Raw genomic sequence first — 26,108 nt, 5'->3', positions numbered from 1 at the left:
AAGAGAGTCATCTGTGGTATTTAAGGTGTGCTAGGAAAGAGATAAAAGCCCGAAAACAAAATTGCCAAGTGCTGGCACTCGCTGACTCCAGAAAGCTGTTGGGTCCCTGTTTTAAGTGAGGAAAAGGCCACGGGCTAGTGAATGCCCTGCCAGGCCATCAACAGCCTTGTTAAAAGTGCCGCCTAGAAAGACAACCAGTAAGCTGACTGTCCCCAGGCACCAAGACACATGGGTACATCAAGCTAAGACCTCCACCAGACCTAGGCTTGGCTACAGACATGGCAGGGAACCCAGAACGCAGCAGGGAAGCGATCTGTTTCTTTCCTTCTGGACACCAGAGCCACTGACTCAGTCCTGGGAGTTTTGGGGTGTCACCTTTCCTTTATTGTTGGGTACAGAGGACAGCCTTACCCACCTCACCAGATTTAATTGCACTTTCAGAGTTACTGCCTATGTTTCTCACATGCATACAGACAGGGTCCTGATCTTTGCCTTGTCCCTAATTCCAAAAAATAAGTTCTCATGCACCACAAGCTTTTCTCTTCCCAGTTCCCTGTTCTAACTCACTGTTCAGCTAATGGTACAGGATCACCACAGAACCGGAGTCCAGAGATCATCAAGTAAGAAACTGTAACAGCTAAAGGTATTTACACCCCCAGACCCAAAAGCATCTGGGCACTACAAAAAAGACTTTAATGTAAACATGTGAGATGCTTTTAACAATTGATCACCTGTCTCCTGGATGCCAAACTAGTAAAGGAAACAGGTGCTTTAAAATAATCTGTCTCCGATAAAGCTTAACATATTTCAAAATCCATAGAGACAGGCTGGATCTGCCTCAGAAAAATGTCAACATAAAATAATAATGATTCTTTTCTCTCTAAGCTTTATTCTATGTCACCAGCATCTTGTCAAACAGAAAGTTCCCAGCCACAGCCAAGAGGGATACATGTCTCCAGAGCAAATGGATGACAGACAGCATCCCACAATGCCTGCCTACCTCAGAAGACTCCCCTTCTCCATTCCCCCAAGAGCCAACTGACATCCAAAAGTCAGCTGGAAGCAGTTTTTGAGAGGAACGATGCCCCTAGTCCCATCTACCTGCTTTTTTTTTTTTCTATAATAAGCGAAAGTCTGGGATGTAAGGATTATGTCCTTAATTACATTACCAGTCTGCAATGGCATAACCAACAGTGTGTAAGAGCTGAATGGACTCCTGTGCAAATGTTAGATTTGAGGAAATTAAAAGAAGCAATAGTCTCATATGGCATGCTCACTGTTTGTGAAGTAGATGTTAAACGCATGGTCAACTTGTAACAGAATTATCTCTCAAGGCTGGAGAGATTTGGTTATAGCAGTCTTAGAGGCTGGTCACCAATTACAATGGATGACCTCGTGGAAGGATGAGGCTAAGATCGTTGAACAATGAAGTAGAGCTAGAGGTATAGAAATTTCCCAAGATCAACTTCTTGAAGAAGGTGATTATGCTGATATACAAAGACAATCTTTATATGATGACCACACCCAAGCTTTATGCTGCATGGCATCCTTGAATGCTTGGGACAGAATTGAAGAAGTAGGAAAGAAAATTGAGTCATTTACAAAAGTTATACAGGGTCCAAAATAAATCTTCTTACAAAGATTGACTTCAGCTATAAATAGAATGACACCAAATTCAGAAGCTAGACAGATAATAATTGAATCTCTGGCTTTTGAAAATGCTAATGCACAATGCAAGAGTAATTAGGCTGCTAAAGGCAAGATCAGCACCCTTGGAGGAATGGATCCAAGATACAATCAATATTGAATCTCATGACCATTGATGATGCTTGTATAGGAGAGGTGATTTCCAGAGGTTTGAAGAAAAATAGTAATGCCAAATGTTTCAATTGCGGTAAACAAGGTCACCTAAAAGGGATTGTAAACAGGGTATTCCTAGAAACAACTTTTTTTTTCTAGGAGTAATTCCAACAGAACACCCCGCCCTTCTGTATTATACAGTAAGTGTGGCAAAGGCAGACATTGGATTAACAAATGTAGATCAACAAGGGACAGACAAGGTAATCCTTTGCCTTTGCTGTCAAGAAATGCCCTGAGGGACCTCTCACAGGCCCCCATGTCAAATTCCGTTTAATCTTTTCCTGTCATAGTGGAAGAAACTCCTTCCCAGAGCAATTAAAGAACCTAATGCCTATTGTAAAAAACAAAAAACAAAACAACCCCCCCCCCCAAAAAAAACCCATACTTCTCTGGATGGTAGAACAGCTACAGAAGAGAGAACAAAAAAGTCAGGAGAAATTATAAATCAAAATTGAGAAAGATTATTAGAAAGGGAACCTCTCCAAAGTTAGGGTTGGGGAAGGGTTTTGTTTTTGTCTTTCAGGAGAATGAAGGCTTAGGAATCTAAAGAACACTGGACAAATGAGACATCTGAAGAAAAAGGAGAAATCATCTAGGAAAAATGTCCCAAGAAAAAGAATAAATTGGCCTCTTGGTATATCACATATCTAACAGGATAAAATTTCATAAGTCTTCCTAAATGTTTGTTTCTACTGTTCTCTGCAGACACATAATGCAAATGGTCTTTATGTAGTCCCAGTTCAATTAAGAATTAAAGCTGGCTTTGGAGTTGGAGCATGGCTCTCTCCTTCTCTAAACCCAAGCATGCTTGTTAATTAAAGGAAAATGCAAAATCTCTGTATCATGTCAGAAGAGCCACCTGATATGGGACAGAAGAAAAACCAGCATTAAGGGACTATTCTATTGCTACTAACCTCATGATCCTTTGGTTTTATTTTAACTCTTTAAAACTTTCTTTTTTTAAAAGATTTATTTATTTATTATGTATACAGTGTTGTAGCTAGAGTTTTCCTGCCTGGCCCACAGTCAGGACAAATCTCTCTCACCTGCCAGTCCCACAGCCGCTCAGACCCGACCAAGTAAACACAGAGACTTATATTGCTTACAAACTGTATGGCCGTGGCAGGCTTCTTGCTAACTGTTCTTACAGCTTAAATTAATCCATTTCTGTAAATCTATACCTTGCCACGTGGCCCGTGGCTTACCGGCATTTTCACATGCTGTTTCTCACCGTGGCGGCTGGCAGTGTCTCTCTGACTCAGCCTTCCACTTCCCAGCTTTATTCTCCTCCTTGTCCCGCCTATACTTCCTGCCTGGCCACTGGCCAATCAGTGATTTATTTATTGACCAATCAGCAACACACTTGACATACAGACTATCCCACAGCACTTCCCCTGCTGAACAGGCAGTGGGCCGATGGCTTCTGATGTGCAATGGAACAGCAGCTGAAACAGTTATTCTTGAAGAGTAACTAAGCTCACGCCTCTCAATAGTAGACTGGCATTTGATAGAGGGATGCTGAGATGAAGCCATATATACATAGCCAAGAAGAATGGACAGCTGAATTAAAAAACCAACAATTTCCAGAATTTAAAATCCTGAATCATGACATGACACTAATGGAATTCAGGTGTTTCTGGTACATGGACTGCTCTCACCCAATGTGAGGTTGAACTGTTGACCTTCTGTACATCCTACTTCACAAATGAGTCTGTCAGATACACTAAGCCTATAGGCTGAAGATGATGCCCCAGCACTGCAGAGAAACCTCACGTGACAGTCCAGGCAGCTGGCTGTTTCTGTCAACTCACAAATTTTTTGGAAGTTGCTTGCATGCACTTCCTGTTTTTATTTTTGTTAGCTAATATTATCTCCTTCTTGGGTCTCTGAGGGAGTTGAAGATTAGTTAGTTATAGTTGAAGGTTAGTTAGTTATAGTTGAAGGTTAGTTAGGATAGAAAGTGAATTAGATACACTTTGGACTTACCAAAATAGGATAGATAATGCAATTATTTTCTCTGAATTTGTCAAATACAAATGGACTAGACATTGTTTAGGTATTTATTACTTGTATATAGTTATGGTACTTTTGTATATAGTTTTTCTTTTGTTAGTTATAACCTTTTTCTTTTTTTCTTTTTATTAAAATAGAAAAGGGGAAATATGATGGTATTTTATTTGTACTGAAATGTGATTTTAATTGTATGTTAATAAATAAAGTTGCTCGGGGGTCAGAGCTATTAGAGCCATAGCAAGAGTGTGGCGGAAGTGGCGCACGCCTTTAATCCCAGCACTTGGTAGACAGAGCTAGGTAGATCTCTGTGTGTTCAAGGATACAGCCAGCATTGGAGACACATGCCTTTAATCTCAATACCAACCATAGAAGACCTGGAAGTCTCTATAGACAGGCAATGACGAGGCAGTCATGTGTTTGGGTTTACAACCAATGAGAAGGCAGAACAGAAAGACTATATAAGCCAAACACACAGGAAATAGGTTCCCTTTTGGAGAGCTCTCTTGGCTGAAGAGGATCGCTGAAGCAGGAAGGGTGAGGCTCTTAGCTCTGACCTCTTGGCTTTCTTCTCTGAATCGGCTCTGTGTTTCTTATTTAATAAGATGGTTGGTTACATCTACACAGTGTTCTGTTTGCATGTATCCCTGCAGGCCAGAAGAAGGAGCCAGATCTCATTACAGATGGTTGTGAGCTACCATATGGGTGCTGGGAATTGAACTCAAGACTTCTGGAAGAACAGCCAGTGTTCTTAACCTCTGAGGTATCTCTCCAGCCCTTTAAAACTTTCTTAAGGTATGAATTTTATATCAAGATTTATAAAATTAATATATATTTACATATATTTTTAAACTTTTGCCATGATATAAATGGTCATATAGAGTACTATTCTAGGAAAAAGACTTCATCCATCTAGCTTCCTGTATATGATTTCAGATTTGAGTCTCTATCAGTTTTCTTCAGTGATCATGACCGTGCCTAACAGCGACCTTTGAAGTCTCCAAAAGGATGATGGGGCCTCACAACAACGATTCCATCAGGATGATGATAACACCATTAATCTGACAAACATCACCCAAAGATCGGCTTTGGACTACAAACTGCTCAGGACAATTTCAAGATGGCTAGCCTAGATGATCCAGCCTCACAGACTACTCTAGCCAGGACTTGAGACAAGCCCTGCACTTCTCCATTATGCAGAGACTGGACAACAAATGATACAGCTACCTCTCCCAGGACTTGATAATTAACCCAAAATTTTTCTTTTCAGGATCCCCTAAAATGCCTTCGCCCCCAGACAGCAGGAAGTAAATTTAAGAACATGACGCCCACATTCCCAAGAAGTCAGGGGGGTGGTTTTTGGTCATTCAATGAGTTATGGATATTTGTCATTGTTTTGGTGGTTGATTACAAGTCATTATTGGTAATAGGAAAAAAGCTAAACAAAAGAGAGTAGATTCAGGGTTCTTGTTTTGAGATGAAAGAAAAGAGGATATAGGTATGATAAGATAAAAGGTAGATTATTGAATCAACTCTGAAAAAAAGATATAGAAATGATAGGATAAAAGGGTAGATTATTGAGTCTACTCTGAAAAGAAAAAATGGAGGATATGGATATGAAATAAAAAGGTAGATTATTGAATCTACTTTTTTTTTAAGATTTATTTATTATGTACACAGTGTTCTGCCTGCATGCCAGAAGAGGGCACTGGATCTCATTATAGATGGTTGTGAGCCACCATGTGGTTGCTGGAAATTGAACTCAGGATCTCTGGAAGAGCAGCCAGTGCTCTTAACCTATGAGCCATCTCTCCAGCCCTGAAACTACTTTTAAAAAGCAACTTCTAGTTTTAAATATCTTACATTGATATGGATCTTTGTATAGTGATACAACGTTGAGATTAATTTTGTTAGAACATACTGTATGTACACTTCTAATCTTGTTCAAAGTATTGTACCTATACAGTTCATTTAAAAATGTAATGCAATTTTTTAGTCCTTGAAAGTTATTATTACCAACTATTTAGGATAATAAAGAAATACAAGTTAGTAGTTAGTCATTCTAATCAAACTTGCACTTATATTTGGTACGTCTTCAAGGTCAAACGTATATTTCCTAGCTATTGTGAATAGAGCAGCAGTGAACATGGCTGAGCAAGTGTGTGCGAAGTAGGATGTCAAGTCTTGTGTGTGTATGCCAAGGAGTGGTATAGCTGGGTCAGATGTTAGATTTGTTTTTATCTTTTTGAGAATTCTCCCTGCTGATTTCCATTGTGACTGCAGCAATTTGCAATCCCACTAAAAGTGATTGAAAGTCCTTTTTCCCACATCCTCTCCAGCATTTGGTGTCTACTGTAGGGCTTAAGGCAGCTTGGCCACACTGCTGCCATGACAGGCTCAAGGCGGACCAGTTAGAGAGTAGGCCTAAGTATTGTTTTACGGTAAGACAGTAGCTGGTTCCAGGAAAAACCACAAATGACACCATCCGGGAATGGGCCAATCAGCATCTGGGGGAAAATAATGTCCCAACCATTACAGATAGGACCACCAGATGCCCCTTAGCCTAGCACACACCTATCCCCTTTTGCCAAGACACCCCTAGACAAATGTCAGCCAATCAGAGGCCCTGAAACTTGGAAATCCCCTCACCCCAACCTCTGCTATGATAAAAACCCTACCTGACCGGGCTTGGGGCTCTCCAATCTCACCGCTGTGTTGGACAGATGGAGGGTCTAAGCTCGAGCTTGATCAAGGCTCTTTGCTTTTGCATAGATTCAGACTCCTTGGTGGTCTCTGGGGGATTCCATGACTTGGACATAACATCTATGTTTTGTTGATCTTTGCCATCTGCCATGGGTAATATGAAATCTTAAAGTTGTTTGATTAGCATATCCATAATTACTAGGGATGTTGAGCATATTTTTTCTTTTGAGAACTTTATTCAGGTCCCAGGGCCATTTTTTGAATGGGTCATTTGTTATTTTTTACTCTTTTGTTTTCTGTTTTTCCTATATTCTGCACATTAATTCTCTATCAGATGTATAGATGGGGAAGATTCTCTACCATTCTGTGGGTGGCTTCTTCACTTGATTGTTTAGTTAGATGTGCAGAAGCTTTTTAGTTTTATGAGGTTCCATTGGTCAATTGTTGATCTTAGTTCCTGTGCCAAGGAGTCCTTTTCTGAAAGTCCTTTCCTACACCCATATCATGCAGGGTACTGCCTAGTTTCAGTGTTTCATGTTCCACATTTAGGTCTTTGATCCATTTGGAGTTTGTTTTTCCACAAGGTGATAGAGATGGGCCTAATTTCCTTTTACTGCATATGCACATCCAGTTTTCCTAGCACCACTTGAAGATGCTTTCTTTTCCCCAACATATGTTTGGCTTCTTTGTCAAATATTATGTGGCTGAAGTCATGTATACTCATGTTTGGGTCCTCAATTTTGTTCCATTGGTCTACATGTCTGTTTCTGTGCTAGTACCATGCTGTTTTTATTACTATAGCTTTGTAATATATCTTAGGGTTTTTTCAGCTTAAACTTCCACATCACTGTTCATCGTTAAAGGAAGTCAGGGCAAGATCTCAAATGGGGTAGGAACCTGGAGGCAGGAGCTTGATGCATAAGCCATGGAGGGGTGCTGCTTACTAACTTTCTCTACATGGCTTGCTCAGTGTGCTTTCTTATAGATCCCAGGACCACCAGCCCTGGGATGGCATCACCCACAATGAACTGAGCACTCCCACATCAATCGCTAATTAAGAAAATGCCCCCCCAGGCTTGCTTACAGCCTGATCATTATTTCCTCAACTGAGGTTCCCTTCTCTCTTATGACTCTAGCTTCTATCTAGTTGACATACAACTGGCCAGGACATTCTCTTTTGTTAAACAAAATAACTCATGGTGGTGGTGGCACACACCTCTAATCCCAGCATTCAGGATGTTACACCTAACCTGTTATGTGCCATGAAGGAGAGAAACAACACTTATGTTCTGTGGAATAATCTTTTTGTGTATTGTGAAGATCTGTCACTGTGAGTGGTTTAATAAAGAAGCTGACTGGTCAATAGCTAGACAGGATGAAATTAGGTGAGAGAGCCAATGATGGGAATGATGGGAAGAAGGGTGGAGTCAGAAGAGTCACCAGCAGAGACACAGAAGCAAGATGGGTATGCCATACTGAGAAAAGGTACCAAGTCACATGGCAAAGCATAGATAAGAAATATGGGTTGCCGGGCGGTGGTGGCGCACGCCTTTAATCCCAGCCCTCGGGAGACAGAGCCAGGTGGATTTTTGTGAGTTCGAGGCCAGCCTGGGCTACCGAGTGAGGAAAGGCGCAAAGCTACATAGAGAGACCCTGTCTCAAAAAACAAAACAAAAAAAAAAGAAAGAAATATGGATTAATTTAAATGTAAGTGTTAGCTAGTAACAAGCCTGAGCTATTGGCTGAACATTTATAACTAATATTAAGCCTCAGTGTGTTTATTTAGGAGTTGCTGGCTGGACAGGAAACTTATGGGTACCAAACATTTTAATAATTCACCACATAAGCGGGTAACTGATTGAACAGGGCTTCAGGACTTGGGACTTGGGAGCCTTTTTTCTCTGGACAGCCCTAAGCAGGAGCAGAAGTGCGGTTTATAAGCACAAAAATCACAAATGTGTTGCCAAGTTACAGTTACAATTTTTACCAATCATAAGTTAAAGATTAGGGACTTTCCTTGTGTGTTCCATCATTTTCAACTGATTTACAATTCTGCCTCTTAGTCCAGCCAATCAGATTGATTTGTTCCTTCTGTTGTTGGGAACAACCATAACGTTTCTAGAGAACTAAAGACGCATAACAACTATTTCTATGGGTTAAGGAGGAGGTTGATCAGCCATTGGAATTTCTCAGCTCCCCTAGGACTTGGGAACCTGAACTTTATTTCACCCCACAGGTAAAATGTAGTCTGAAGTCAAAATGGAAATACTCAGGCCAAGGTGCTTTTGCCTGCTCCTTTCAGGGAAGCAGAGGCAGGTGGATCTCTGTGAGTTTGAGGCCAGCCTGGTCCACAGAGTGAGTTCCAATACAACCAGGGCTATAAAGAGAAACCCGATCTCAAAAAATAACAAAAATTTATTCTATTATTTTAAATTATGGGGTATGTGTGTGTGTGTGTGTGTGTGTGCACGTGTGTGTGATTTGTGAATGTGAATGCAGGTGCTCACAGAAGTCAGAGGCATCAGATCTCCTTAGACCTAGAGTTATAGGTGGTTGTGAACTGCCTGATATGGATGCTTGAAACTGAGCTCAGGTTCTCTGAAATAACAGTTAATACTCCTACCCATCCAACTTAGTCACTGTTCTACTGCTATGAATCGACACCATGACCACCGAAACTCTTATGAAAGAAAATTGTGCTACATTTGTTTATGCTGTGGAATATTGGTTTAATGATGCAAAGATGTGCTACATTCTTTTATGTTGTGTTCATTTAACTCTGTGAAGCTGTGTTACTTTGCCTGCCTAAAATACCTGATTGGTCTAATAAAGAACTGGCCAATAGCAAGGCAGGAGAGGGATAGGTGGGGCTGCTAGGCAGAGGGAATAAATAGAAGGAAAGAACAAGAAGAGATGGAGCGAGAAAAGGAGGAGAGGAGGATGCCAGGGGCCAGCCACACAGACACACAGCCAGATATGGAATAAGAAGGAAAGAAGCCGGGCAGTGGTGGCACACGCCGGAGGCAGAGCCAGGCAGATCTCTGAGTTCAAAGCCAGCCTGGTCTTCAGAGTAAGATCCTGGACAGGCTCCAAAACTACACGGAGAAACCCTGTTTTGAAAAACAAACAAACAAACAAACAAACAAAGTTTTTGTTCCCACAACTCAAAGTATCTTTTGTCAAGGTTACTAATACCCTCATGTTGTTAAATAAAGGTTGTCATCTTACTTGACCTATTGGCATCATCTGACTGAAATGTTTTATACATTTTTAGAGTTTATTTATTTACTTAGCTGAGGATAGAATCCAGGGCCTTGAGCTTGCTAGACAAGCGCTCTACCACTGAACTAAATCCCCAACCCCATTTTTTTTTTTAAACAATTTTTTTTTTTTTCGAGACAGGGTTTCTCTGTGTAGCTTTGCGCCTTTCCAGGATCTCGCTCTGTAGACCAGGCTGGCCTCGAACTCACAAAGATCCACCTGCCTCTGCCTCCCAAGTGCTGGGATTAAAGGCGTGCACCTCCCCCCCCCCCCCCCGTAACAATTTTTTTTTTTAAAGAGCTAGCCAGAGCCAGACAATGGTGGAGCACACCTTTATTTATTTATTTATTTATTTATTTATTTATTTATTTATTTATTTATTTATTTATTTATCTATCTATCTATCTATCTATCTATCTATCTATCTATCTATCTATCTATTTATTATCAGGCACTCCTGAAGAGTAGCCAGTGCTCTTCACCGCTGTGCCATCTCTCCAGTCCCAGAAATGTTTTCTTCATCAGGCTTTTGAGAGTCTACTTTCTACTGGAGACTGTTCCATTTCCACACTGCTTTCTTATGTTCTCTTTATTGTTAAGTGTTGAAATACCTTGGGTCAGTTATAGGTCCTTTTCTCTTATTGTTTTTTTTGAAACAGTGTTTCTCTGTGTAACAGCCCTGGCTGTCCTGGAACTCACTCTGTAGCCCAGGCTGGCCTCAAATTCACAGAGATCTGCCTGCCTCTGCCTCTCAGTGCTGGGATTAAAGGTGTGCATCACCACCACACCTGGCTGGAAAGACACCTCTTAACAGTGAGCACTGTATAAAATAGAGACACTGATCGCTAGCATGCATGCTTTCCTCGCTCTGTTTCCTGACTGGATGCCATGTGATGAACTGTGTGTTAAATTAAATAATAAATGAGCTAAGCTGGGCAGTGGAGGTACACACTGTTGCAGAATATTTGTTTAACTATGCAAAGATGTGTTGCATTTGTTTAACTATGTAAAGATGTGTTACATTTGTTTATGTTGCAGAATATTTGTATAACTACGTAAAGATGTGTTGCAGTTGTTTAATTATGTAAAGATGTTTTGCTGTTTTACCTGGCCTGCCTAAGGCACCTGATTGGTCTAATAAAAATCTGAATGCCCAATAGTAAGGGAGGAGGTATAGACAGGACTTTTGGATAGGGAGAGTAAGTAGGAGGAGGAATTTAGGCTTGGGAAGAAAGAAAAAGAGATGCCAGGGGCCAGACAGACAGACACAGAGGAACCAGGAAAACAGGACATACAGAATGAAAGGCAAAAAGCCCTGAGGCAAAATGTAGATGAATAGAAACAGGTTATATTAAGTTAAAAGAGCTAGTGAGATAAGCCTAAGCTAAGGCCGAGCATTCATAATTAATAATAAATCTCCATGTCTTTATTTGGGAGCTGGTTGGCGGCCCCCCAAAAATGCCAACTACAGCACACCTTTGATCTCAGCACTCAGGAGGCAGAGGCAGGCAGATCTCTGTGAGTTTGAGGCCAGCCTGGTCTACAGAGTGAGTTCCAGGACAGCCAGGTGTGTATAGTGAATCCCTGTCTAGAAACAACAAGAACAAGAAGAAATGAGCTAAAGTGAGCCCTTCCTCAAGCTGCGTCTATATTTTATCACAGCAACAAGAAAAGAAACTAAGACATCTGCCATGAAAGCTCCTCTGCCAGACTCCTAACTTTAAAATTCAGTCTCACTCAAGTTCTCAGGATGCAGCAGAATACAGCCATAATGGAAACACAATCTAAACAGACTTGTTTTTTTTCAGAATCCACATGAGCCAGCTCTCCACAATCCACACTTCTCCCAGTCTTCTGGCATCCCAATTTCCTGTCAGAATAGCCCATTAAGCTCTGCTTACAGTATTCAAAAGTTCTTCTAGCCCAAAGTTCCAAATTCTTCTACATTTTCTCCAAAAACCAGTTCTGTGGCAAACACAACCACATGGCTTTTAGGCCTTTCATGTTGGAGGGATGTAGAAGAGTTTGGAACTTTGGGCTAGGAAAGCTGCTAAGTGCTTAGGGAAAGTATTATGGACCATTCTTTTGGGAAGTTGGAAGATAAGAACACAGAGAGTGGATTCCGGGTTCATGAAGTTGCAAAGGAGATTTGGGACTGTCGTGAATGGGGTAGGGGCCATTACTGTGGTGTTTTGGTCAGGAATCTGGCTTCACTCTGCCTGTGTTTGGAGAACCCGAGTGAGGTTGAGTGGGGAGATGATGGACTGGCTTGCCCGGCGTTGGAGGTTCAGGACAGGCGTGGGTTCAAGCTGGTGCTGATGAAACGGCTGAGATTGTTAAAGAGATTGATACTGCTGGGGAGAAGCCTCAGATGCTGCCCTGGGACCCCAGGAAATGTCCTGAAGACAAAAGTCCCATTCATCAGAGACTCCTCAGGATCCAAATTTATTTAAAGGAAGAAAGCCTGGAGCTGCTTAGTGGAAAAGAGCATTTGCTGCTCTTCCAGAGGACCCGAGCTCGGTACCCAGCACCCATAACCACCGGTAACTCCAACTCTCGGGGATCCAATGCCGTCTTCTGACCCCTGAGGCACCTGGACACAGGTGGCACACACACACATAAATTAAAATAATTTTAAAAAAAGCCCAAGGGGTTCTCTGCCCCTTGAAAGCAAAGGCATAGGAAAAGTGTTTCCCTAAGGTCAGCACACTGCTGATAGTTAAGGGCGCAGACGCGGGAACTGACATCAGAACTTGGTGATGTCACCCACCTTGGTCCTGGTTCTGGAGGAATGAAAGATGGGAGATTACGGGAGATTTAGGGAGACGTGGAGAGCACCTGAGGTGGAGTCACCTTGGAGAGGCCCTGGGAGGTCATTGTGTGATGCCGTGAAGGCGAAACTTCAGATGCAATGGAGACCTCAGGGTACTGGAAACGGCCAGGAGTGTGCGAAGTCGGCCGGAGAGGGCAGCAGCTCCGGAGTGGAATAGCTGAGCTGTGTTGCTGCAGGTGGCAGAGCGGGAGTGGTGGAGCTACCACGCCCTCTGGAGTCCGGCTGATTACATTGCAAGCTCCAGCTGCAGCATTTGGCTTTTCCCTGCTGGAGTTAAGACACTTGGGACTTTCTGTTGTTGTGATTTCAAAACACGGTCTTTCTTTTTTGTTTGTTTGTTTTAGTTTTTTGAGACAGGGTCTCTACATAGTCCTGGCTGTCCTAGAACTCACTATGTAGAGCAGGCCAGCCTTGAACATACAGAGATCTCCCTGGGATTCACCTGGCCTGAGACAAGGCCTTTTTATGTAGCACTGGCTGGCTGGAGCTTGCTATGACCAGATTGGCCTGGTTTCAAACTCACAGAGATCCTCCTGCCTCTGCTTCCTAAGTGCTGGGATTAAAGGCCTGCACTACCTTGCCTGGCCTGAGAATTTTAACTTTTTGTTTACTTGTTTGTTTGCTTTTCGAGACAGGGTTTCTGTGTGTAACAGCCCTGGCTGTCCTAGAACTTGCTCTGTAGATCAGGCTGGCCTCGAACTCACAGAGATCCATCTGCCTCTGCCTCCCGAGTGCTGGGATTAAAGGCGTGTGCCACCACCGCCTGGCATGAGGGATTATCTTAATTACATTGATTGATGTGGGGGGAAGCACCCACTGTGGGTGGTACCATTCCTTGGGCTTAGAGTCCTAGGCTTATGTGTACAAGTATATAAGTATATAAAGGTATGAGCAGAGCTAGCATATGTGCGTTCACTTACTGCTCTTCTCTTGACTGTGGATATGGTATGACTAGCTGCTACAAGTCTCTACTGCCTTGATGGACTGTAACCTGGAGTTGTGAGTCAAATAAGCCGTTTCTCCTTTAAGTTCCTCTGCCAGTGTATTTTATCTTGGCAATAGGAAAGGAAACTAAGACACAATCCCAATATAATCATTACAACTTTGCTTAGGCCAGCGAGATGGCTCAGTAGGTGAAGCCACTTGCTACCAAGATTGACAAATGGAGTTTGATCATCAGGGTCCACCTGGTGGAAGGAAAGATCTGGCGTCCACAGTTGTCTTTTGACCTCCACAACGCACTGTGGCACTTGGACACCTGCACGCACATGGAACACACACATACTCGGGCAAACACACAAATACAAAATAAACAGGGGCTGGAGAAAGGGCTCCATGGTTCAGAGCACTGGCTGCTCTTGCAGAAACCCAGGTTTGGTTCCCAGCACTCCCATGGAGCCTCATATGCACCCATAACTCCAGCTTCAAAAGAACTGACCCCTGGTTGTAGCACAAATCTTAAAAGTTCTTATTAATAAAAATAAACCTGGAGCCAGGTACTGGGGTCAATGCTGGAAGATCAGAGAAGCAGAACAAGCCACAGGTTCCTCACCTTGCTAATTCCTCAGCTGATCCTGTTTCCTCAAACTGGAAGCTTCTGAGTCCTCATCCAAATGGATCTCAGCTGAACTGCTACTCAAAAGCCTAAAAGCTAAACCAGCTCTAGATCCTGGTTTTCACGCCTTATATGCCTTTCTGCTTTCTGACATCACTTCCTGGGATTAAAGGCGTGTGTCACCTTGCCTGGCTGTTTCCAGTGTGGCTTTAAACTCAGATCCGGATGGATCTCTGCCTCCCAAGTGATAGGATTAAAGGCGTGTGCGCCACCATTTTCTGGCCTCTATATCTAGTGGCTGTTCTGTTCTCTGACCTCAGATAAGTTTATTAGGGTGCACAATATTTTGGGGAACACAATATCACCACATCTGGTTTCTGAGGACACCTGCACTTATATGTGCATACCCCAACACAGACACATACAGATAATTAAAAATAATAAAAAATTATTAAAAAATAAATAGAGGGCTGGGCAGTGGTGGCGCACGCCTTTAATCCCAGCACTTGGGAGGCAGAGGCAGGCGGATCTTTGTGAGTTTGAGGCCAGCCTCATCTACAGAGCGAGATCCAGGAAAGGCGCAAAGCTACACAGAGAAACTCTGTCTCGAAAAACCAAAAACAAATAAATAAATAAATAAATGAATAGAGGGCTTGAGAGTTGGCTCAATGATTAAGAGCACACGTTGCTTTGCAGAGAACCCAGATTCTATTCCCAGCATCCACATGGCTGTTCACAACTGTCTAACTCCAGTCCCAGGGAGTCTAATTCTCCCTGGACATCTGCAGGCACTGCATACATGTGGTACACATACATACATGAAGGCAAAACACTCATACACATAAAATAATAAAATAAACAAACCCTATAAAAAAAAGAAAAACTACAGTCATAAAAGAAGCAGAACAAAGCTGGGCTGTGGTGGCGCACGCCTTTTATCCCAGCACTCGGGAGACAGAGGCAGACAGGGCTTGTGAGTTCGAGGCCAGCCTGGTCTACAGAAGTGAGAACTAGGACAGCCAAGGTTACACAGAGAAACGCTGTCTTGAAAAAAAGAAGCAGAACAAATAAATAAGTTTAATTAGTGGAAACTAGAAAGCATTTGCAACAGAGACCAGGACTAGAATTTCCAATTGTATTTCTTGGGTTGTAGGGTATTAATCCAAATCATTCTGAACCTTTTTTTTTTTTGTGGGGGGAGTTTTTGGTTTTTTGTTTGTTTTTGTTGTGGTGTTAGAGGTTAAAATTGGGGCCTTGGTTATGCCCAGCAAGCATCTGACCACTGAGACACTCTTGCGGCACTTTTTTATTCTTATTTTTTTGGTTTTTCGGGGTAGCCCTGGCTATCCTGGAACTCTGTTTGTAGGCTTGGCTGGCCTGGAACTCATAGAGATCCACCTGCCTCTGCTTCCCCAGTGCTGGGATTCAAGACATTCGCCACCCCGCCAGGTGGGTGTAAGTGTTTATAGCAGTTGGATGAACGAAGAGCAATGGCAAACAGGGAGTTAGAATGTGATGACTGACCCGGCAGTTTTTAAAAGGTCATGCTCGAACTGAACTGCCATCCACAGTAGTGCGTGCATGCATGCGCGGCGTCTGTGTGTGTTTAAGAAAGTCTCATTATGTAGCTCTGTGTAGCCCAGGTTGGCCTGGAAACTGCAGTTCAGATCTGGGTACGATGGTGTACCTTTTAATGGCACTTGGAAGGTGAAGGCAGGGGGACCAGGAATTCAGCCTCAGCTCCACAGCGAATTTGCAGGCATTCAAATGGCAACAACAAAAACCCACATAAAAGAGAAAAGCAGAGGAAGGAGGAAATTACAACCCTCCTGTCTCAGACTGCGGAGAGCTAACGCCTGGCACCAGGCTCAGCTGTGCAGAGCACTCACAGCTTCTCCAAGCATCTGTAAGCAGCTAACTCCACAGCAAGGTAGCAGGCTCCACCCTATTACCTATCCTTCCACGTCTGCGGCGCCTACAAGTCCCAGAACGCATCGCGGGGCGCGGAGGCGGGGCGGCGTGGAGGCCGAGTTTTGTGATTGGCGACGAGCGCCCGGCCAATCGGAGGCGCTGTTGTTAGCCAGTCCCGGAGCCGGTCCGCAGAGGGAAGGTGGCAAGATGGTGTTGGAGAGCACTATGGTTTGGTGAGGAACTTCGGACCTGGCCGGGGGGCGCGTCCGGGTCGCGGGTGCGCATGGCGCCGAGGCCCGGGCCTGGGGTGGGGACGGGGCCGCTGGGCAGTATGTGGCCTTGGGGCCCGCGGGAGACAGGCCGGCGACTCCCTGAGTCATCCCGGCCCAGGAACGCAGGCCCCGGAACCCGGTTCCCAGACCGGCCTGCCTTTAGCCTGGTTCTCGGACCCTGCCTTCCGTGCCTCCGGTAAAGGAATTAGGAGCAGAGGCCAACCGCCCCATCCACTCCTCTCCAACTCCGTTGCCTTTCCCTGTACTTTTCCTCACGTAAGCCTTATAACAGCATTTAGGGAAAAGAGTCCTTCATTTCTTAATGAGTCGGAAGGAGTTTGGGTGATTTGCTCAAGTCACACAGCAAATTTAAGTGGTCGTGATACGCAGGAGTCAAATTAAAAGACAGTGCTGTTCTCCAGTGAATTAACTATCAGTTTCATACTTGGGTTGAGTCCCTTATTATGAGTTGAAAAAAGAAGAAGAAATTAAAAAAATAAATAAATAAAGCTGAGGACATATGTTTTTTTTTTTTCAGGGCTACAAAAGGGTTTTGTTTTTGTAGATACTGGGAATTGAATCCAGAGCCTTGTAAATGCTGGGAACGTGCTCCACCAATAAGCCACAGCCACACCCCTTTATTGCTTTTATTATTTGTCATCATTATTTTTTAGATGGAGTTTTGACACCATAGCTCAGGCTGGCTTTGAAGCTTTAGTCGAGAAGATGCATAGGCTGGCCTTGAGCTTGGAATCTTGTGTTTCGACCTCCCAAATATGTAGGCTTATGAGCCTGAGTCACCGGGCTCATGTTTACCTTTGGAGATTGGCTGGCATTGCCAGCTGAAGTAGAACATGCTGCCAGACTCGATGGCTCAGGCTTGTAGTTCCAGCACTGGGGCGGTGAGGCAGGGGGTTCCATGAATCAGGACTACCTAGCAAGACTGTCTCAAAACAGCACAACCAGAATGCCCAGCTGACTTTGAATTTCAGGCAAATGATGAGTAGTTTTTAGTATAACAAGTGATTTTAAGTACAACCCAAATGTTTCTCTTAAAAGTTACTCAATGCAGCTGGAGAGATGGCCTGGTGGATTAGAGCACTTGCTGACCTTGCAGAGGACCTGAGTTCAGTTTCCAGCACCCACATGATATCCACACAGCTGCCTTCTTGACGGTCCAGAAGACCCAGTGCCTTTGACCTCTGTAGGCACACATACAATTAAAAACAGTACAAATAAATCTTAAAAGTTACTGGTGTTCATCTGAAATTAAAGTGTAATCTCATGTCCTATGTTTTCTAAGTTGTTCGCTTCTAGGAGAGAGCATGTTAAAGTAGAAGGAAGACAGATTTGGAATCCAAAGTCTGTTTTCTGGCACTTAACCTTTTGCACATTCTGGGAGAATTGTAGTTATGTATCTCATAGTACAAGTAGGTAAGACATATGTGGTGGCGCTCTATAAAGTATAGAGTACTCTAGTGCCGTGGTGTTTGGGGAGTCCTCAGATTTTTTAACAGATGGTTGGTTTAAGGTGGAATGGATCACCGTAGGAAGAAATCATGACTGAAGAGCTTGCATTCTCTTCTGTACCCCGGTGAGGAGATTCTGAGGGTGATGGAGGCAGACCTTTGTACAGACTTGCATTGGTTAAGAATATTGATCTGACCAAGTGTTGTGGTCCACACCTCTAATCATGCACAGGAGAGCCTGAGACAAGAGTGTCATGAGGTGAGGCCAGCTTGGAGTACATAATTACCCCCTCCCCCCAAAAAAGTTTAGATTGGTATGTAAAAGGAAAGATTAGGACCAGAGACTTTAGCCATCAGTGTGACTGCCCAGGAACAGTGAGAGCCCTCCTGTTTCCACAGGTCTCCTTCATTTCTAGGCATCAGTTTTCTGTAGGGGGCTGTTTTAAAATACATGTGTTTTGATGTTAGTCTTAAGTCAGACTCTTTTCTTTCTTTTTTTCTTTGTTTCTTTTTGTTGTTGGGTTTTTGTTTTTGTTTTTGAAACAGGGTTTCTCTGTAATAGCCATGGCTGTCTTGGAACTCACTTTGTAGACCAGGGTGACCTCAAACTCACAGAGATCCACCTGCCTCTGCCTCCTGAGTTCTGAGATGAAAGGTGTATGCTCCCCAACACCCCCCCCCACACACACACACACTCTTGTTAGTTTTGGTTTTTCAAGACAGGGTTTCTCTGTGTAGCTTTGTGCCTTTCCTGGAACTCACTCTGTAGCCCAGGCTGGCCTCGAACTCACAGAGATCCGCCTGGCTCTGCCTCCCGAGTGTTGGGATCAAAGGCGTGCGCCACCACCGCCCGGCGACTCTTGTTAGTTTTTATGCATGGTATCACACTTGGGTAGCAGGCTAGCCTTGAGCTCACTGGAGCTCTGTTTTCGTTGTGTTATCTCAAGCCAGATGTGCTGGTACATACCTGTAATCCCAGCACTTAGGAGGCCGAGTCAGGAACATCAGTTCAGTGTCGTCTTCTGCATAGAAAGGTCCTCCTGTTTCTGAGGGAGAGTAAGGTTGAGGGAGAGAGGTGTGGAGGGGATGGGGTAGGATCTCAGAATGTTGCCTAGGCTGGCTCCCAAATCCTGGAATCAAGAAAACCTCTTTCTTTGACTTCCTAATTAGCTGAGCCTGCAGTCATGCTCTGTTGCCTGTCCTGTATTTGACAGATGGATTGCTTGATGAATGCCAGGGCCTTGTTCATGTTAGGCAAGCACCCTGCCACAGAACTGCATCCTAGCTGTATTCAGTATTAAAATTTTGATGTCATGGAAAGGTTGGGTAATACCCTATGTCCAGTTTTGTTATGATTTTGGGTGTGAAGGAGAGAATTGCATGCTGCTGAGGGAAAGCAGATCTAAGAAATACAAATAACATTACCCCATTCAGATCAAGCTGGAGATAGGGAAAGCTGGGCCGGCAGTGTGGTGTTTTGTTTTGAGACAGAATCTTGATACGTAGCCCTACCTGGAATTCCCTGTAGTCCTCCTGCCTCTGGAATTCTGGGATTAACATTAACAGTGTGGTTTTTTGAGACAGGGTTTCTTTGTGTAGCTTTTTGCCTGTCCTGGATCTCACTCTGTAGCCCAGGCTGGCCTCGAACTCACAGAGATCCGCCTGCCTCTGCCTCCCAAGTGCTGAGATTAAAGGCGTGCACCACCACCGCCCGGCTCAACAATGTGGTTTTTAAGGGATGTATGCATAGGTGGTAAGGTGTCTGCATTTTCCACCAGGAGCCACTCTCCTCCCCAGGGGTTGTGAGGACAGTGCACCTGCTTTGTTGTTCCCTGTCTGTCAGTTTTCTCTCCCTCTCTAAAGCCCTCTCACAGCCTGACCATTTCCCCCACTTAGTAGCTGTTCCTCCAAACCCTGCTTTAAGCCTCTTGTTTTTATATTTGGACTTGCCACTTTATTTGACCTGTTCAATCTGTGGATCCCTGGGAGGAGAGACCCAATTCCCAATGAAAGAGTGGGCCTTAGAGAAATAAGCACTTTCTTAGAGAAAAAAATTAACCAGGGGCTCGAGTGATGTTCAGTGGTCAAAAGAGCACTGGCTACTCTTACATGGGACAGTTCCCAGCATCGACATGTTTCAGACAGTCTGTAACTCCAGTTCCAGGGATCCAACACCCGCTTCTGGCCTCCATAGGCACCAGGCATGCACATGAGTACATACGTGCAGACAAAATGGCCATACATATAAATACAATTGTAAAAAAGGAAGTGGGAAAATGAGAAGATGAACCTGGGCCTCAGCACTACCTGATGTTCCTGTTTCTGCTTTTTTTCAGTAAATCACCCCCCTTACCATTTTTGCTTCTATTTATTATCAGATAAATTTTTATAAGGTGGAGAAAGTTATCACTGAGCCAGAGTTTGACTTTCGAGTAAAGTATCTTGTTCTGGGCACTGCTCCCTTTCCTTAGCACAAGTAGTGTCACTGGCTAGAACTCTCCTAGACCTCAAGAGTCATCAAGAGTTGGTCCCAGGCCAAGTCGGTGGTGGCGCACACCTTTAATCCCAGCACTCGGGAGGCAGAGCCAGGTGAATCTCTGTGAGTTCAGGCCAGCCTGGTCTACAGAGTGAGATCCAGGACAGGCACCAAAATTACACAGAGAAACCCTGTCTCAAAAAATGGAAAAAAAAAAAAAAAAGAAGAGTTGGTCCCAGGCCAGGGATTTGGCTCAATGGTAGACTGTGTGACTAAGCCCCTTCCCCACACCACTCCCACCCCAAAAGGCAGGGAAGCTGGAGTCTGTATTTCATAGTGTCTAGATTCTGGGTTTTTTTTTTTTTTTTTTTTTTTTTTTTTTTTTTTTTTTTGGTGTGTGGGGGGTCTCATATAGCCCAGGCTGTCCTCAAATTTACAATGTAGTTGAGGCTGGCCATGAACTTCTGATCCTCCTAGCTCCATCTTCAGAGTTCTAGGATTATAGCTGTGTGCTGCCACACCTGGCTGGTGAGACAGAGTTCCAGGTGATTCTGTGTTCTAAGCCTGAAAGCCACTGCTGTACCACAGCGTGTCTGGCAGGAGGTGTTGGAGGGTCCCCTGTCTGTAGACTGTGTTTCACGGGAATCCTTCACTGTTGTCTCCCCCCCCACTTTCCCCTAACCCGGCAGTGTGGACAACAGTGAGTACATGCGGAACGGAGACTTCCTTCCCACCCGGCTACAGGCCCAGCAGGATGCTGTCAACATCGTATGTCACTCCAAGACCCGGAGCAACCCTGAGAATAACGTGGGCCTCATCACACTGGCCAAGTACGTGGGACCCAGGAGTGGGGCTCTGAAGGTGGGTGGTGCTCCGTGTAGGGTTTGTAGGTGGCTGCCCTGTGTTGATAGCACAGGCTGCTTTTCCCTTCCTGTGTTTCCTACCTCCTTCTGAAGTCAGCGCAGCTTGTTGGGTGGGGAGGGCTTGTTGACTTTTTTTTCTCCACACAGTTTTTCGTGTTGCTCTGGCTAACTGCAAACTTGATACGTACCTCAGGCTGCCTTACACTCACACAGACTCTCCTACCCCTGTCTCCTGGTTCTGGGACTACAGGCCTGCACCACCATGCTCAGCTGTTGGCGGTTTCTTGTCATTTTTATGTAAGGGTGACCCCAGGGCCTTCTGGGTGCTGGACAAGTACGCTGCCACTTAGCTCTAGCCCTAACCTTTCGGGTTTTCTTTCTTTCTTCCTTCCTTCCTTCCTTTCTTTCTTTCTTTCTTTCTTTCTTTCTTTCTTTCTTTTTTTCTTTCTTTCTTTCTTTCTTTAAGATTTACTTATTTTGTATTTTATATGTATCTATATGCATCTTTCCTGCATCTATGTATGTATGCATGCATGGTACCCACAGAAGTCAGAAAAGGGATTCACATCCCCTTGTACTGGAGTTGCAGCTAGAAAATGAATCTGGGGCCTCTGCAAGAGCAGTAACTGCTTTACTGCTTTTAACCAATGAACTATCTCTTCAGGGTTTTTTTTGTTTTTGTTTTTTTTTTTTTTGTTTTGTTTTGTTTTGTTTTTTTTTGAGACAGGGTCTCATTATATAGCCTTGACTGGCATCAGACTTAGAGATGTGCTGCCTCTGCCGACCCCGTGCAGATTAAAGGCGTGCGCCATCTTGTCCTTCAGGAGACCCTATCTTTTTTCTTTTCTTTTTTTTTTTTTAATGTGTGTTGGTGTTTGACTTGCATGTATGTCTGTGAGAGGGAGTCCGACCCACTGGAACTTGAGTTATAGACAGTTGTGAGCTGCCATGTGGGTGGGTGCTGGGAATTGAACCCAGGTTCTCTAGAAGAGCAGCTAATGCTCTTAACCGCTGAGCCATCTCTCCAGCCCCCAGGAGACCCTATCTTAAAAAAGATAAAAGTTGTTTTTAAGGTCTCTAAAGAAAACATGAATAGCCATGCGGTGGTGGTGCACACCTTTAATCCCAGCACGTGGGAGGCAGAGGCAGGAGGATCTCTGTGAGTTCGAGGTCAGCCTAGTCTACAGAGCAAGTTCTAGGACAGCCAGGCCTACACAGAGAAACCCTGTCTTGAAAAATCCAAAAAAAGGGGAGAAGAAGAATGGGAATGGTTGGGTGTCAGGCGTGAGGTCTGAACTCACTGCCATGCTTTGCCCGCACCTAGTGACTGTGAAGTGCTGACCACACTCACCCCCGACACTGGAGTGGTTGGGTGTCAGGTGTGAGGTCTGAACTCACTGCCATGCTTTGCCCGCACCTAGTGACTGTGAAGTGCTGACCACACTCACCCCCGACACTGGAGTGGTTGGGTGTCAGGTGTGAGGTCCGAACTCACTGCCATGCTTTGCCCGCACCTAGTGACTGTGAAGTGCTGACCACACTCACCCCCGACACTGGCCGCATCCTCTCCAAGCTCCATACCGTCCAACCCAAGGGGAAGATCACCTTCTGCACTGGCATCCGCGTGGCCCATGTGAGTCCTGCTGGCTCCCTGGTGGGAGGATCAGTGTCCAGTTTTCTTCAGAACTGTAATCTAGAGCTGTATAGAGCAAGACCGTAGATGGCCGAGAGCAGTGGGTCTCATCCTTCCTAATGCTGCGACCTTTTCATACAGTTCCTCATGCTGGGCTGACGCCAACCATAAAATTATTTCACTGCTACTTCATAACTGTGGTTTTGCTGCTGTTATGAACTGTAATGTAAACATCTGTGTTTTCCACTAGTCTTAGGTGACCCCCATGAAAGGGTCGTTCAACCCCTAACCCATTTCATGACCTACGGGTTGAGAACCACTGACTTGGAGGAAGCTTACTCAGTATAGAAAGGTCGGGACAGATGAACGTGAGGAACATAAAGGGAAAGTCTGAGAACTGAGAAGTGGTCTTACACTTTGATCCACTGAGGCACAGCGGAAAGATGGTAGACTTGAGGTTCTTAGATCATGTAAGGAGAAGAGAAGGTGACCCAGGGAGGACCTTGGTGCTTCCTGCGCTGACGAGGAACTTGTTTTCCTTTCCAAGCTGGCTCTGAAGCACCGGCAGGGTAAGAACCACAAGATGCGCATCATCGCCTTCGTGGGTAGCCCTGTGGAGGACAATGAGAAGGACGTGAGTCTGCGGCAGCCCTCAGGCAGAGCCGGTTACTGTCGGCAGTGTCTGAAGACTTAGAGCCGGGCAGAGGTGTTGGGCACGGCATCTGGGGGTGGTGGATATGTGATTTCAGTGTGGTGTCAGACCTTTGGTAGGCTGCTGGATTTCTGTGTGCGCTCTGAGGTAAGTTCAGCCCTCTACATAGAATCAATTTCTTCATTTTTCTCCTTTCTTCCTAGCTGGTAAAACTAGCCAAACGCCTCAAGAAAGAAAAAGTGAATGTTGACATCATCAATTTTGGGGAAGAGGTAGGTCAGGATTACAGGATGACGTGGGATCTGATCCACTTGTGAACAGGGCAGCCCCCCTCCCACTCTGGAGACGGTGAGGAGCAGTGAGGGAAGGAGCTGTCTGTCTTGTGCTCTCTGCTCTGCAGGAGGTGAACACAGAGAAGCTGACGGCCTTTGTGAACACGCTGAATGGCAAGGACGGAACCGGATCACATCTGGTGACAGTGCCTCCCGGGCCCAGCTTGGCTGATGCCCTCATCAGTTCTCCTATTCTTGCTGGTGAAGGCGGTGCCATGCTGGGTCTTGGTGCCAGTGACTTTGAGTTTGGAGTAGATCCCAGTGCTGATCCTGAGTTGGCCCTAGTAAGCAAATACTGACCCTGGGGTTGGTTCTTCTCTCTACAGAGAGCCAGCTGGTGGGACTAGACAGTCCTAAGCACTCCATGCTATGGTTTTCGTAGACCCTTTCACTCCCTGTCTCTGAGGTTCTGTCTGCAGGACTCTAGCGCGTTCATTTTCCTAATGAAACCCAGGCCCCGTCCAGCTTCTTCTTTCCTGTAGCACTTCCCAGCATCATGGCTTCTTCCCCGTTCCCACAAGCTGGGAGGCGCCCTGCTGTGTCCTCCAGGCACATGTCATGGCAGCCCCCAGTAGCTGACCTGTCTTGTCTTCACCAGGCCCTTCGTGTCTCTATGGAAGAGCAGCGGCAGCGGCAGGAGGAGGAGGCCCGGCGGGCTGCTGCGGCGTCTGCAGCCGAGGCTGGAATTGCTGCATCTGGGACTGAAGGTGAAAGAGGTGGATTCTGAAGTCCCGGGCCTGAGGGGGGCATTTCCAGCTGGAGTGGGGAAGGCTGGGCTCGGCTTGGGGAGGGGCGCGGCCAGCCCTGTGGAATGCCCACTAGGTCTTCCCTGCCCTCTGTCCTTTCCCAGACTCAGACGACGCCCTCCTGAAGATGACCATCAGCCAGCAGGAGTTTGGCCGCGCTGGCCTTCCTGACCTAAGCAGCATGACTGAAGAGGAGCAGATTGCCTACGCCATGCAGATGTCCCTGCAGGGGGCAGGTGAGCCAGGGCTGTGTGGCAGGGCCTTGGCAGAGGTCATGGTGAGGAGATGGCACTGAGCAGATGTGTTTCTCCTTTCCTAGAGTTTGGTCAAGCAGAGTCAGCTGACATGGATGCCAGCTCAGCCATGGATACATCGGAGCCAGTTAAGGTGAGGGCCAGCAGTGACCTCTGACCAGTCAGGTTTGAGATCCCCCCTATTTAGATCCTCAGCCTTTTAGGGCTGGGGCCATTCCTCCCTAGCATTTCATAAACGAGGCCTTTGAGGGACATAGATGTGTGATTTTTTTATTTTATTTTATTTTTTTAATCTGTAAACCTTGCCAAGGTAACAGTTAATTGGGGAAGTGTTCTGTTGTCCTGGAATTTTCTAGTGGGAGTGATCTGGATAGTTCTGTAGGATTCCTCCCAAGAGGTCTGGGGGAAAGGAGTGTTGGGTGTGGTGCTGTCGGGTTTTATCCTCTGAGCCCAGTTAGCAGAGGTCTCGGGCTTCTGTGCTTCTGGTAATGCTCACACCATGTGTGGGCACGGCTCTCACTCCCTTGTCCCTTCCCTGCCCTTGGTGGTACCCCCCACCCCTGCAGTCAGGAGTGGACAGCATTGTGCTCCTGTCCCAGCGCCCCAGCTCACGGTGTCCTTTTTCAGGAGGAGGATGACTACGATGTGATGCAAGACCCAGAGTTCCTTCAGAGTGTCCTGGAGAACCTTCCAGGCGTGGATCCCAACAATGAAGCCATTCGAAATGCAATGGGCTCTCTGGCCTCCCAGGCCACCAAGGATGGCAAGAAGGACAAGAAGGAGGAGGACAAGAAGTGAGACTGGAGGGGGGCTGGCTGAGTCTGCCAGGGGACTGTACAGACAGGGTTGGATCTAGACTTAGATGTGCTAGCTGCAGCCTTTACAACCTGAATAAAGCTTGGCAAATTTTTCCCTTTTGCTTCAAGTAGTGGTAGTAGTGAGGAGTTGACCTGAAGGAATGTCCTCCATTTCCTGCTCTGCAGATGGCTCCTTCCTCTCCTCTCCATCCCTGACACGTCCTCAGACTCCTTTCCTTTGTCATTAAGAGAAGCTTTGCTGTGGATCCACTGTTAGGTCCCAGGGCCACTGAGGTGCACAGAGAACAGCACCGTGTTCGCAGTCTAGGGACAAGCTGATTTGTAATGAACAGTCCATGTCTGAGAGGTCAAAGAATTATGTATTTATTTATCTTTGAGACAGGGTCTCACTGTGTAGTCCTGGCTGGTCTGTATTCATTAAGTATACTAAATTGACCTCAAACTCAGAGATCCATCAGCC

At 45.3% G+C, this 26,108-nt stretch overlaps 1 protein-coding gene across 2 annotated transcripts; it reads left to right on the top strand.

The window, feature by feature from the left end:
* Positions 1 to 16,247: 16,247 nt before the first annotated feature.
* Psmd4 (proteasome 26S subunit ubiquitin receptor, non-ATPase 4) lies at positions 16,248 to 25,740 on the top strand. Of its 2 annotated transcripts, none has more exons than XM_059265820.1 (10): positions 16,248 to 16,366; positions 21,040 to 21,180; positions 22,732 to 22,846; positions 23,394 to 23,480; positions 23,702 to 23,770; positions 23,899 to 24,114; positions 24,429 to 24,537; positions 24,681 to 24,812; positions 24,896 to 24,963; positions 25,458 to 25,740. In XM_059265820.1, exons 1-10 carry the CDS (start codon positions 16,341 to 16,343, stop codon positions 25,626 to 25,628), a joined length of 1,134 nt encoding a protein of 377 aa, XP_059121803.1. In that variant the 5' UTR covers positions 16,248 to 16,340; the 3' UTR covers positions 25,629 to 25,740. The 2 variants fall into 2 exon arrangements, with proteins under 2 accessions (XP_059121803.1, XP_059121802.1); XM_059265819.1 differs by having other exon boundaries at positions 24,429 to 24,546.
* The last annotated feature ends 368 nt before the right edge of the window (positions 25,741 to 26,108 follow it).

Source organism: Peromyscus eremicus, chromosome 6 (genome assembly GCF_949786415.1).
Source record: "Peromyscus eremicus chromosome 6, PerEre_H2_v1, whole genome shotgun sequence".
Lineage (NCBI taxonomy): Eukaryota > Metazoa > Chordata > Mammalia > Rodentia > Cricetidae > Peromyscus > Peromyscus eremicus.
The sequence above is the reverse complement of the archived record's forward strand: the minus strand, read 5'-3'. Positions and strand labels throughout refer to the sequence as shown.